General features: G+C 57.5%; 1 protein-coding gene across 5 annotated transcripts; it reads right to left on the reverse strand.

Annotated features, from left to right (window-relative positions):
* Positions 1-513: 513 nt before the first annotated feature.
* MISP (mitotic spindle positioning) lies at positions 514-12,415 on the reverse strand. Of its 5 annotated transcripts, XR_014837937.1 has the most exons (6): positions 12,301-12,415; positions 4,190-6,301; positions 3,825-4,121; positions 2,861-3,321; positions 1,747-1,785; positions 514-1,200 (listed from the first exon to the last, which is right to left on the reverse strand). XR_014837937.1 is itself a non-coding variant. In XM_085013570.1 (5 exons), the coding sequence occupies exons 2-4, from the start codon at positions 6,244-6,246 to the stop codon at positions 1,749-1,751; spliced, it is 1,215 nt and encodes a 404-aa protein (XP_084869696.1). In that variant the 5' UTR covers positions 6,247-6,301; positions 12,301-12,415; the 3' UTR covers positions 514-1,200; positions 1,747-1,748. The 5 variants fall into 5 exon arrangements, 3 of the variants coding, with proteins under 3 accessions (XP_084869696.1, XP_084869695.1, XP_020939950.1); XR_014837938.1 differs by having other exon boundaries at positions 2,861-3,205; positions 4,075-6,301; XM_085013570.1 differs by lacking the exon at positions 3,825-4,121 and having other exon boundaries at positions 2,861-2,991; positions 5,200-6,301.
* Positions 12,416-12,420: the final 5 nt, after the last annotated feature.

Below are 12,420 nucleotides of genomic sequence, written 5' to 3' on the forward strand. Positions count from 1 at the left end.
GCAGGTGTGGAGGAGGAGGTCTGCTGTGGAGGTCAGTCTGGGGTCAAGGTCCCAGGTGCCAGAGCTTCACCTCTGTCCCCAGGGTGGGAGTAAGGGCGAGTGGTCCCATCACTGTTGCCATGTGGTGGGGAAATGGAGGCAGGGCAGCTGGAGAAACCCCTCAACCAAACAGCAGGGGCAGCAGAACTGGATTTGGGTGCAGGGACCCCAGCCTCGCCCAGAATGCTCTGCACTGCTGTTTGCCTGGTATACATGTGGTGCCCAATTAATGACGCCTCTGTGCACCCCGAGACCATAAGAGGCCGGAGACCACAAGGGCTTACTAAGAGCCAAGTGGGACTGGCCAGGCCATGTGGGAAAGCTGGGCCTGGTGCTACTGAAGACAGTCACTTGCTCACACAGGACAGGCACCGCTTGAGCACCTTCTACATGCTGCACTGGGAATGGGGATGTGACAGCCAGAAGCTGGGGGGTGGGGGCAGTGATGTCACTGAGAGAAACGAGGCTCAGGGCTGGGGGCAGCACACAGCCACTTTATTTCATGGAGCAGAATGACCCGGTTCTGTCCCCAAGTCGAGCCCTTTTCTCTGCCCGGGGCTGTCCCCATGGGACCCTCTATTGCCAGAGCTGTGCTGATGTGCCATGGAGGGGGCCACAGGGTGGCAGGAAGGCCCTCAGATTGGGCACTCAGGCCTCCTCCCTCAGACTGGAGGTTTCCTGGGGCTGGAGCAGGGCAGGCCTCCCCTGTCAGACTGGGACTCCCCAGAGGGAGGAATCAAGGGTCTCCCCTCTCAGACCAGCAGGAACAATTACATCTGGAGGTGGGAGAGCTGGTCTCATTCCTTTCCGGACCCAAGAGCATTTGGCAAAGTCGTAGGAGCAGAAAGGGTCATTCCCAGCCTTAGACCCAGAAAGCACACCAATTTCCCGGGAAAAGACAAACAGAAAAGAAAGCCCTTGAGCCCAGAAGTGTATCCAGCCTTGGGATTGTTGGCATGAGATCTGTGGTCCCCAGAACTGGATTTAAAGAGTGTCCAGTTGGGGCCTTGGCAGGTCCTGGCAGTTCCTGTGGGGCCAGAGCAGGACAGGGGCAGGCAGCTGGCCCCAGGCTCAGTCCTCGTCCTCGCTGGCGTAGATGCCTGCTTCCCAGCGCTCCGCCATGGCATTCTTGTGGCGGGTCACCCGCGTGGCTTCAAGGATCTGCAAGATGGGGCACTTCCCATCAGGGTCCTAGCCTCCCGAACATCTCCTCCCACTGCTAACTCATAGGAGAGGCCTAGATCAGGGGTAAAGCAGGACCATCCCCTCCTCTATTTCAGACCCTCAACCCCTAGTAATAGCACCAAGGAATGTGCTAACTCATGCTGAGCTCCATAGCAGGGAAAATGCCCAGGTCTGGTATTTTGGACTCAGTTCAGAGAGGGATACAAATGTATTCCACAAATCTACTGAAGTAGCTGGCTTTCTCCCTCTCCCAGATGAACACTTATCTCAAAGAAAATGCCCTTGTTGACTCAAAAAAAAATCAGTAAAGAGGTGGCATGCAGAACCCCTTTCCATAATCTGTATCCCTGGCAGGTATCAAAAGCAGATCACAGCACCTCTGGCAGACACTCTCAATCAAAGAGATACCCAGGAAAGTCCTACACCCAGAAGAAAGACTTCTGATGGCCCTGATGCAATGGGGCAGGGAGTACAGATGTAGGAGGGAAAGGCTCGGGCCCTCGCCCCCATGAGCACGCTCACCTCTAAGTTGACGTGGTCCAAGGGTTTGATGCCAGCATACTACAGGAAAGAAACATATGTCAGCCCCAGGACCTTCTACCCCGTCCCAGCCCAGACCCCACCTGGGCTCAATGCACAGCCCCTTCCATCATGGGGGGTAGAAGGGACAGCCCACTGTCCCCCCAAGTGCCCCTTGATCATCCCATACTTAAAGCCACCCACCATGCTGTTCCCTGTTCCCTCATGCTGTTCCCCTCAGTAAAGTCTTGGTCCATCATAGGCAGCTAATTTCTCTTTGTAAATATCATCATTGCAATGAACACAATTGATGCTTACGAAGCTCCTGCTACGGCCATGCCCTACCCTAAGATTCAAAGGGGGCTGTTTTTACTATCACGCTCCTTTGGCAGAGGAGGAGACTGAGGGACAGGGAGAGCCAGGGACTTGCCCATCACACAGCTGGCAAGCGGCAGGGCTGGAACTTGCCTCTGGGTCCCTGGGCTCCACTCTGCAGGCCAGACTGTGAACACCAGGTGGTGAGCCCCTGGCTGGTGTGATTCTCCGTGGTGTCAAAGCTGTTTGCCCAGGAGGAAGGGGGCCTCACGGTTACAAATGCAGGGTTTTGAGCCCAGGCCTGGGTTCCAGTCCTGGCTTGGAAACTCGGGCTATATGACTCTGGGCATGTGGCACTCTGGCTTTCTCCAAAAAATGGGTGACAAACTATCCCTCCAGGATGTTAATGGCACAGTACCTAGAGCATCATGGGACATCCCATGTGACATGTGGATAATAGCCAGCAATAACCATGATGGTAACAAACACATGCAAACAATAAGGGTGATTTTAGAGACTGCCACTGCTCTCCCTACCCAGGCAGAGCTCACCCTCTGCCTTTGGCTCTGGGAAGAGCTTCATGGTGGGTCCCTGCTTAGATGACCCAGACATGAAGAAACACCATTTATCCACTCAGTGCCTCTGTACGTGGGACAGGGAAGCTCGGTCACCAGTGGGGCAGTGAGGGAGGAAGGACTCACACCCAGATCATGCTCCAGCCTTGCCCTACCCTCCATGGCCCTACTGGGTTGTGTCAGTCCTTGGCCAGGCCTGTAAGGGGAGGGCAGGGCTCGAGACTCACCCACTGCTCTTTCTTCCTTCTCTGCCAAGGAGCAGCCTCGGCTGGGGCTTCTGCTGTCCATGTCTGTCCCGGATGCAGGTGGATGGGGGTGAAAAAGTGTGACTCAGACACCGAATAGCTGCCGGTGATGCCTGGGGGGTAGCGGGGGGAGGAAGGGGTATTAGGGAGGGTCCCAGAGTCTCCTGAGGGCAGACACCTGTCATATCCCAGTGTGAGAGACACAGCATCTCTGGCTAAGAGGCTGGACAAGTTTAAGAAATGGGTGAATGGAAGTTCCCATTGTGGCGTAGTGGTTAATGAATCCAACTAGGAACCATGAGGTTTCGGGTTCGGTCCCTGGCCTTGCTCAGTGGGTTAAGGATCCGGCGTTGCCGTGAGCTGTGGTGTAGGTCACAGACGCAGCTCGGATCTCACTGCTGTGGCTCTGATGTAGGCCGGCATCTACAGCTCCAATTAGACCCCTAGCCTGGGAACCTCCATATGCCGCGGGAACAGCTCTAGAAAAGGCAAAAAGCCAAAAAAAAAAAAAAAAAAAAAAAAAAAGAAAGAGAGAGAGAGAGATGGGTGAATGGACAGACAGAGCAGACAGCAGTTTGAAAAAACTGATAGATCCATAGATAAATAGATGAAAGAAAGAAGGAAGGAAGGAGGGAGGGAGGGAGGGGGGAAGGAAAGAAAGAAAGAGAGAGAGAGAGAGAGAGAGGGAGAGAGGGAGAGAGGGAGGGAGGGAGGGAGGGAGGGAAAGAAAAAAAGAAAGAAAATAGCCAGTCTGGGAGTTCCCGTCGTGGCGCAGTGGTTAACAAATCCGACTAAGAACCATGAAGTTGCGGGTTCGGTCCCTGCCCTTGCTCAGTGGGTTAACGATCTGGCGTTGCTGTGAGCTGTGGTGTAGGTCGCAGACGCGGCTCGGATCCTGCGTTGCTGTGGCTCTGGTGTAGGCTGGTGGCTACGGCTCCGATTGGACCCCTAGTTTGGGAACCTCCATATGCCGTGGGAGCGGCCCAAGAAATAGCAAAAAGACAAAAAAAATGAAAATAAAATTATTTAAAAAAAAAGAAAATAGCCAGTCTGGGGGAAGTGGGTAGACAGATGGACTGACCATGCAAGGAGAAGCACATTTAAAGTGACATGGGGTGGGGGAGTTCCCATTGTGGTGCAGCGGAAATGAATCCAACTAGTAACCATGATATTATGGGTTAGATCCCTGGCCTCACTCAGTGGGTTAAGGATACAGTGTTGCCATGAGCTGTGGTGTAGGTTGCTGTGGCTGTGGTGTAGGTCGGCGGCTGTAGCTCCAGTTCAACCCCTGGCCTGGGAATTTCCATGTGCTGCAGGCATGGCCCTAAAAAGCCAAAAAAAAAAAAAAACAAACAAAAAAAAGGTGACATGGGGGATATTTAGCAAAAAGGAGTAATTGACCTAGAGGAGGTTAGAACATTTGTAAACTGTGTGCGTCTAACAACATAGTGTCCAAATCCATAAAGCAAAAAGTCCAAGGCAAAAGTGACATCTTACTCCAAAAATCTACCACTGAGGCAGATGGACAGGCAAACAGGACCAGCCAACTGGGGGAGCAGACAAAGTCCCCCAGATGTCCCCACACCTCTCCCCCCGCCACATCCTTCCTCCCCACTCTCCTCTACCCCAACCTCTGAGACTGGAGCAAAGCAGCCATCCCCAGGACCCTCCTCACCAGATGGCCCAGAGGAGCTCCTAGAATCTTGGTCACAGTACTCATCTGGAGTTGGGGAGAAGACCTCAGGGTACAGAGCACTCCGCCGCTCCTCGGCTACTTCCCGCTCCCGCCGCAGGACACTTTCCACCTCCCTCTCCAGCAGCTCAGACGACTGGGACTTCTGCAGCCTCAAGGCTGGTGCCCCAGCCACCTCCCAGCCCCACACTCGGGGGGCCTCAGCTTTCTCAGGCTCACTGGGGACCCTGAAGCGCAGGGGACGCAGGCGAAAGTACTTCCATCGCACGACACTCCCGCTGGTGGGCAGGGGTTGGCGGGGGGGCTCCTGCTTTGTGCCAGAGGATTCTGAGGGATGCCTTGGAGACTGTGTGGCCTTCGGAGAGCCCACAGCCCTGGTCTCACCTGCAGAGAGACCGCTGGGCTTGCCATAGGTGCAGAAGACTGGGAGTTCTCCTGCGGGCTTCTGGGGGCTCAGGTATGGCTGGTAGGCATCCGGTGGGATGCGGTTCACCTTCCTCACCTCTGGAGTGGGGCTGGCCGCGCGGGCATCTGGGGCGGGGCCCAGGATGGAGTCTGAGCTGTGGGCCCTCCTGAGTGGAGGCTGGGGGCCCTCAGAGAACCCATCGGGCGTGGATGCCCGGCCCACCTGCAGGCCCTCCCGCCGGTGGTCCTCCTCACGCTGTGACTCCTGGGCAATGTCCCGCTGCATGTAGAGTGATGGGCGCCCCCTGTCCCGCCACGGCCCCACAGCCAGGTTCACTCTGTTCAGCAGCGGCCTGGCCGGGATCTCCACCAGCTCCTGGTGGCCGGCCGCCTGCTGCAGCCCCCTCTGTGCTCGGAGGTCCGCCTCCCGCTCCTGGGCCAGCCGGATCTCCCGCTCAATGGGCGTCTCCTTGGGGGGCTCTGGGGACCGGTCTCGGGCCTGGGAACCACGGTCATCCACGGCTGGGACGCCAGACCTGGTGGGCAAACTGTGGACCCTCTTCTCTTCCATGACCACCTCCTTTGCTTGGGGCTTGACTGGGACCACATACCCATTGGCCAGGGGCAGCCCCTTCCAGGCTTTGGAGGCCTGGGTCACCCCAGGTGGGGGGTTCCGAGGGGCCCCTGCATTCCCTTGGGATGCCCCAGGTGGCGTGTTCCGAGGGGCCCCCACATTCACGTGGGCCACCCCGGGGGGCGGGTTCGCCTGCTCCAGGCTCAGAAACTGCTGCCTGACGGCCAGGAAGTCAATCTGCTCGCGGTCAATCCCATTCTCCTCCAGGGCTGTGGACGGCAGGAGGTTGGGGGTCCTGGGCTCCCCATGGAAGTGAAGCGTGGCCACCGTGTCACTCCTCCTGACGGCCTGGTCCTGGATGACCAGCCGGCGCTCCTGCTCCAGGTCCCAGGGCCGCCGGGGTGGAACGTGCTGGGCCTCCAGGTGGCAGGCTTTCACCTCCTCGTCTTCGTCATCCTCCGGCCATGGGGGTGGCTGCGCAGTGAAGGCTTGCGGGCCGTGCGACCTCTCTGTCCACGCCATTTCCAGTGAGGCCTCGTGGTCAGCGGGCCATGCCTGCGGCTTGTCCTGGCCCCAGCCACTGGCCACACCCACCAGCTCGAACGTGTAGCTGGTGTCCCCGTCATCAAAGGCCACACCAGCCACACGGGGTGAGTGGGGGATGCTGAAGATGGGGTATCTGGTCACTCGGTCCATGTTCTGGGGGTCTCCGTGCACCACAGTTTCCCAGAGTGTAGATGGTCTGGGTTGACTGAGGAGGAGAAGGACAATTCAGCCACCACGTCAGAAAACTTAGGGAGAGGGATGATTCTCAGTCCTCTGAGGGCAAAGTCCTGCCCAGGTGGCCTCTGTGATTAGCTCAGGGAAGCGCAAGTGACCCAGCCCTGCCAGTCAGAGCATTCCACCCTCTGACCTCTGTGACTGACTCAGGGATGGAAATGTGACCCAATCCAGCCAAGTACGTGAAATCCTTGGATTTCACAATTAACTTTGCAATCATTCTGGAAAATTGGACCCTCTTCCGCTGGGTTTGTTAGGCTGGTGGTATGCAGCCAAGAACTGTTGGGAAACCATGTGTCCCCTTGTGGACAGAGCATGCTTAAGAGCACTGCTAACCTCAACACAGCATCCTAAAAACATTGTTTGAGCTCCTGGATCCAGCCACACCTGAATCCCTGAGAGCCCCTGTACTGACCCAGCAACTTGCCTCCTGTGCTTCTAACACTGGCAGGCACCCCTCCCACCTCATATCCCGGACTTGGTACAACCTGAGCTCCTTGCTACCCTGCTCCTTCCTCTCTTCTCCTACCCAGCTCTCCATGTCAACCCAGCACCACCCCCAGACAGCTTGTCTCCCAGGGGAAACACACACTGAGGTTCCTTCTGTGCTTTTTTTCATCTGATGTTTACAGAAGGTCCCTGTGGGCTTGCCCTTGCTGAGGGATGTCCGTGGGGAAGCTGAGGCCCAGAGCAGGGTGGTGACGGGCAGAGACTCCCACATCCTGGTTCCTTTCCCTGCACCTGTCCAGTGGGACACTTCCTCCCATCAAGACAATCCCCCACCTCAGCGCCATAAAGCCAGGATGGGCTAGGGAGCGCCTTGGACCTTGTCCTCCTGGGCCAGGCAACGCCCTGGGCCAGGCAGTGCCCCAGGGGGCCCAGCCCCCACTCCTGAGCTGTCTGAGCACAGCTCCAGGAGCCTTCACCAAGGCCAGGTACCTGCTGTCACATCTCCAAGGCTCCTGGCATCTCCAGAACAGTACCCTCACACCCTCTCCAGAGCACCCAATCTCACCACCTGGCTTTAGCTCAGACCCCTAAGCTCTCCAGGTGCCAGACCTCCAAGTCCCAACCTCCTCCTCCCTCTGCCTGGAGGACCCTCATTTCTGCACCTGCATAGCTTTTTTTGCTGCAACCCACATGACACCTCCTCCAGGGAGCCCCCAGCTCGTCCCTGCCCTCTGGCCTGAGTATCTCCCATGCACTTGCTCAGCATTGTGGCATCACCTTTTTACAGCCAAGGAAAGGAAGGGGGGCAGTCCTTGCCCTCTCCTTGGGCCCCTGGGGCCCCCACAACTATGGGTATATTGATGCCTTTTTACGCCAACTTGTTTATAAAAGCTAACTGTAGTTTGGGGGAGGGTTGGTTTGTTTTGCTTTGTTTTATTTTTCGTTTTTTGTTTTCTTTTTAGGGCTATACCTGTGGCATATGAAAGTTCCAGGCTAGGGGTCAAATCGGAGCTGCAGCTGCTGGCCTACACCAGAGCCACAGCCACACGAGATCTGAGCTGAATCTGCGACCTACACCACAGCTCAGGGCAATGCTGGATCCTTAAACCCACTGAGCGAGGCCAGGAATCAAACCCTTGACATTATGTCAGGTTCTTAACCCACTGAATCACAACAGAAACTCCTAAATGTATTTTTTTTTTAAAGAAAAATATAGGCGTTCCCACCGTGGCGCAACAGTTCGGTGGTGTTTCAGGAGCGATGGGACACAAGTTCAATCCCTGGCATTGCCATGGCTAGGTTGCAACTGCGGCCCAGTAATTCCATATGCAGTAGGGTGGTGAAAAAAGAAAAAAAGAAAAATGCAGACCCTCCCTGAGGGTCTCTATAATGGGGAACCGTGTTACAACTAACCCATTAGTATCACCCAATCCGTCTAACTCATAATTAGGAAAACAGTATTTAAAACAAGTAGGCTTGGGAGTTCCCATCATGGCTCAGCGGAAACCAATCTGACTACTATCCATGAGGATGTGGGTTCGATTCCTGGACTTACTCAGTGGGTTAGGGATCTGGTATTGCTGTGAGCTGTGGTGTAGGTCACAGATGTGGCTGGGATCCTGAGTTGCTGTGGCTGTGGTATAGGCCAGCGGCTGTAACTCTGATTCAACCCCTAGCCTGGGAACTTCCAGGGTGTGGCCCTTTAACAAACAAAAAACAAGCAGGCTTGGCTGAACCTCTATCCCAGTGACCCCACAGGCCCCATGGGGATGCACGCATCTCTGAAAGAGGAAGAAGGTTATTTAAGACCTGCCTCCTCAGTCTGAAGGTATCAGTAGGACCCTCTCCCTGGCAGGGACCTAGGTATAAGCATCCTGTCCCACAGCCCAGGGTTGGGTACACAGCGGGCACTTAATAAAAGCTGCTGAACAAGCTGTGGTCTCACTCTGGTCCTCAGAGCCCACATTCTGGCCTGGATGCCTGCCTCTTGTGGTCTGCCCCCCCGTCCTGAGCCCCCCCTCAAGGGGCTGGGCAGGTCTGTTTCCTTCCAGTCCCCACACCAGGGGCCCTGGGGTGGGGTGTGGCAGAGGTGACACAGGAGTGTTGGCCTTGTGAGTGGCTGGAGGCTCACCCAGGAGGGTTTATAAGCCACATAGGACATTAACTCAGGTGGGGGGTGGCGAACTGCACACCCAGAGGGTATCGGGTCTCCTGGCGGGTGGGGCAAGGTTGAGGGCACCACTCCCTCCCCAGGTCATTCCTCCTGGGTGATTCACTGAGGCCAGGGCAAGGCTCAAGGCCCCAGGGCCCCACTGGCTTGGTCCCTGGTCAGTCTCCACTCCCCTCTGGCCTTCAGGATGGGGCAGAGCATGCAGTGACCGCCGTGAAAGGGCTGCCACAGAAATTCAGTCCTGTGCCTGGTGTAGAGTAGGTGCTAGATAAATGCTGTCACTGTGATATTACTATTTAAACCTAGAGCCACCACTGATCACAGAGTGACCCTTGGGCAGGCATTCCCTCCTGCAAAGCCTGTCTCCCCTTCTGTAAAATGGGACATGGCAGCCCCCATCCCCACCCCCACAGGGCCTGGGGAGGAGCAAGGAGGCCTGAGCCCAAGCCTGGGGCAGAGAAACCCCAGTAGGGAAGACTGATGTAGGAGCCCTCGGAGGCGCCATGCAAATGTGTCAATCTATCCATCAAAGCCTCCTGCCTCCTTGTTTGCTTCTTGTAAGAGCCTGTGATGAGGGGGCCATTCTTGTCCCCAGCTTACAGCAAAGGAAACCAAGGCCCAGAGAGATGAGGACCTCACAGAGTGAGGGATGGAGCAACAGGTGCCGAAGCCTGAGCCCTCAAGCCCCGTCAGGCTCCTCCTCTCTGGGAAGGCCCCCTGGATTTCTCCTTCCCAGCCCTGCTGTGCACCTTGTGGATACCAAACTGAAACTGAATTTATGGCCCCTGTTTCCACACACCTGCTTCCTCATTGCCTCAACTGGCTTCCAGCCCTCAGGCAAAGGTCTGCTGTAGGAGCCCAGGGCTGGGTCGGCCACCCAGTAGGGAGGGGCTCCAAGGGGTCTCTTCCATCCCCTGGGGCACAGTCCCTGGGACCCTAGCTGGGCAGAGCCCCAGGCCCCTGACACCCCTGGACACTGGGTCAGTTTCTGCCCGGCCCCATGGGATCCCAGCCATCCTCTCCGAGGCTAGACACCCCCACACGCTGAGACTGTCTTACCACCTCCTGTGAGCCCATGGTGTGTGTGGGGGGCAGGCAGCTCAAGGCTCCCCAAGCCAGACTCTGCTGGTGCTGATAAGCATCTCTCCAGAAAACTCCAGAATCCCTGGAGCAGTGGGGGGCTGGGGAGGGTGCTGTGCCTCTGGCCCTGGGATGCATTAGAGGGTCTGGGTTCAGATTTGGGGGCCTGAAGCCCAAGGTGGGGACCGGGACCCCAGCAAGGTTCATAACAGGCCTCTGCTCCCCTGGGCAGGTACGGAGTAAAAAGGACTTGATTCAGGCCTTGGAGCCAGCCTGGGGGTGGAGGAAGGGGAGGCCCCCCCCCCAGCCCCTGGGGCCTCACTGGGCCCAGGAGAAATGGGGTGGGGAAGGGCTGGTGATGGGGGCTCCCTCCCTTCCCCTTGACAGCCCCCCAGCTGACCAGATGGGGCCCCTGGCACACAAAATCCCATGCCAAAGCAGACCCCACCCCACATGGGACACTTGCCTGGCCCTCACCTGCTGGCTCTCCACCTGTAACAACCTCTAAGCCTGGCTCCGTGTGGACAGCACAGAGACCTCCCAGCCTGCTCTGCCCCAGGTTGCCAGGGGACAGGGCCCCGCCCTGGGAAGCAGGTGTGCCCTCTCCCCCCCAGGCCCCACCTGGGCTCCAGACAAAGTCCAGAGGAGGAGAAAGATGACGCTGGCTGAGTGCTGGGCAGGCACCACGCCCACTGCGCCCTGCCCCTCGGCCCCCAGGGCCCCCAGCGCACAGAGCAGGAGGAGCTGAGTCTGGCCCTGACACCACCTCTCAGAACTGCTCAGGCTCACCCAGCAGTTCTATGAACCAGCTGCTGTTTCTCAGCAGAGTCCAATTCTGAAGCCCCAGTGGGCCGCCTGGCTCATTCCAGTCCACCCCACCCTTTGGGGCCATTTCCCCAGAGAACTCCTTCTGGGAGAAGCCTGGCTTCCTAGTCTCTGGGGGTTCAGCTGGGCCTGGGTTCAAATCCCACTTAACCCTTCTGAGCTGGGGGGAAGGGGGTCACAGGGCTGGGAGGATCCCCCAGCCCGCTTCTACATAAAGGACCAAACGAGAACACCAAAGGTGCCAGAAAACACTGGGATGGGCCAGGCCAGGCCCACTGAGGCTGGAGACTGGTGGCAGGTCGCCCCAGGCGCTCAGCTGTCCTGCCTGATTCTTTTTTGTCTATTTGCCATTTCTAGGGCAGCTGCCGCAGTGTATGGAGGTTCCCAGGCTAGGGGTCGAATCCAAGCTGTAGCCGCCAGCCTACGCCAGAGCCACAGCAACACCAGATCTGAGCCGTGTCTGTGACCTACACCACAGCTCACGGCAATGCCAGATCCTTAACCCACTGAGCGAGGCCAGGGATCAAACCCGCAACCTCATGGTTCAGTCGGATTCGTTAACCACTGAGCCAAGACAGGAACTCCCTGTCCTGCCTGATTCCTGGTCGGGGGCAGAGCACCTGCCAGCCCAGGGTCTGCAAAGCAAATGGGCCATGGGGCACAGCAGTCAGTCTACGGGGAGGGGACACAGATGGGGCTTTCGTACCCCAGGCTAGGGCTCTGTCCTGCTCTGCCCCTCTGCTGACTTTGGGTCCCCTACAAACATATCTCTTCTTCCATCAAATGGGCCTCCAGCTCATTTGCCCCAAGGTGGGGGGATTTGAGGACAAGTCCAGAATGATAGTGTGTGTAAATGTGGCAGACTTGTCAAACCTGGGGTACATGGCCTCCTTTTCTCCTCCCAACACCCCTATAGTTCCCTAGATCCAGCTTTTGCAAATATAGAAAGTGAGCCACAGGAATTTTCCAGTTCCCCCTAAGGGCAGAGTGTCAGCAGTGGGGCTGGGCTTTGAACCTGAGCCCCCTCCCCATGATAGTACTCCCTGACTGCTCGCAGCAGGGGAACCAGGGCCCCCAAAGGGCAGAGGCTGGACCACCCAGCATGTCGGGCGGGAGCCTGGTAGATGTGGCTGTCCCCTCAGGGTTCATACAGCCCGCTGGACAGATGGACAAACCAAGGCCCGGAGGGGTCCTGGCTCCCCTAGATCACACTGGGAGACACAAGTGGGATGGTAGCACCCATAAATGCTGCCTCCCTGTGTTCCCACCCCTTTCCCAGGGACCGGTGTCTCTGTAGAGCTTAGCGGGGATCTGTGGGGCCTCTTCTGTTCTCCAGGGGGCTGTGAACCCAGCAAGGGGCAGTCTCACAGCCAAAGGAAGGGCCAGGGTGGAACCCGCGGGCTCCAGAGGAAACAGAAAGGAAGACCCCTCACCGCCAGGCTTACCTGCCCAGGTGCCGCTCGGCGGTGCACAGGTGCAGACGGGGCCTCCGCCAACACCCCAGCCCACTGGACCAGGGTGAGCCCAAGGGGTACCAGGCCGCGAACGGGAGAAACCAGCTCCGC

Source organism: Sus scrofa, chromosome 2, assembly GCF_054392235.1.
Source record: "Sus scrofa isolate SSC_HxYL_T2T_F1_AM1 chromosome 2, Sscrofa_HxYL_maternal_Yorkshire_Landrace_v2.0, whole genome shotgun sequence".
NCBI lineage: Eukaryota > Metazoa > Chordata > Mammalia > Artiodactyla > Suidae > Sus > Sus scrofa.

Coding starts and splice junctions, on each gene's coding strand:
- MISP (XM_021084291.2), bottom strand. CDS start 6,246: ATGGACCGAGTGACCAGATACCCCATCTTCAGCATCCCCCACTCACCC. Junction 2,992..4,553: donor GAGCTCCTCTGGGCCATCTG/GTGAGGAGGGTC, acceptor GCTACCCCCCAG/GCATCACCGGCAGCTATTCG. Junction 1,201..1,746: donor TGGACCACGTCAACTTAGAG/GTGAGCGTGCTC, acceptor CCCATCTTGCAG/ATCCTTGAAGCCACGCGGGT.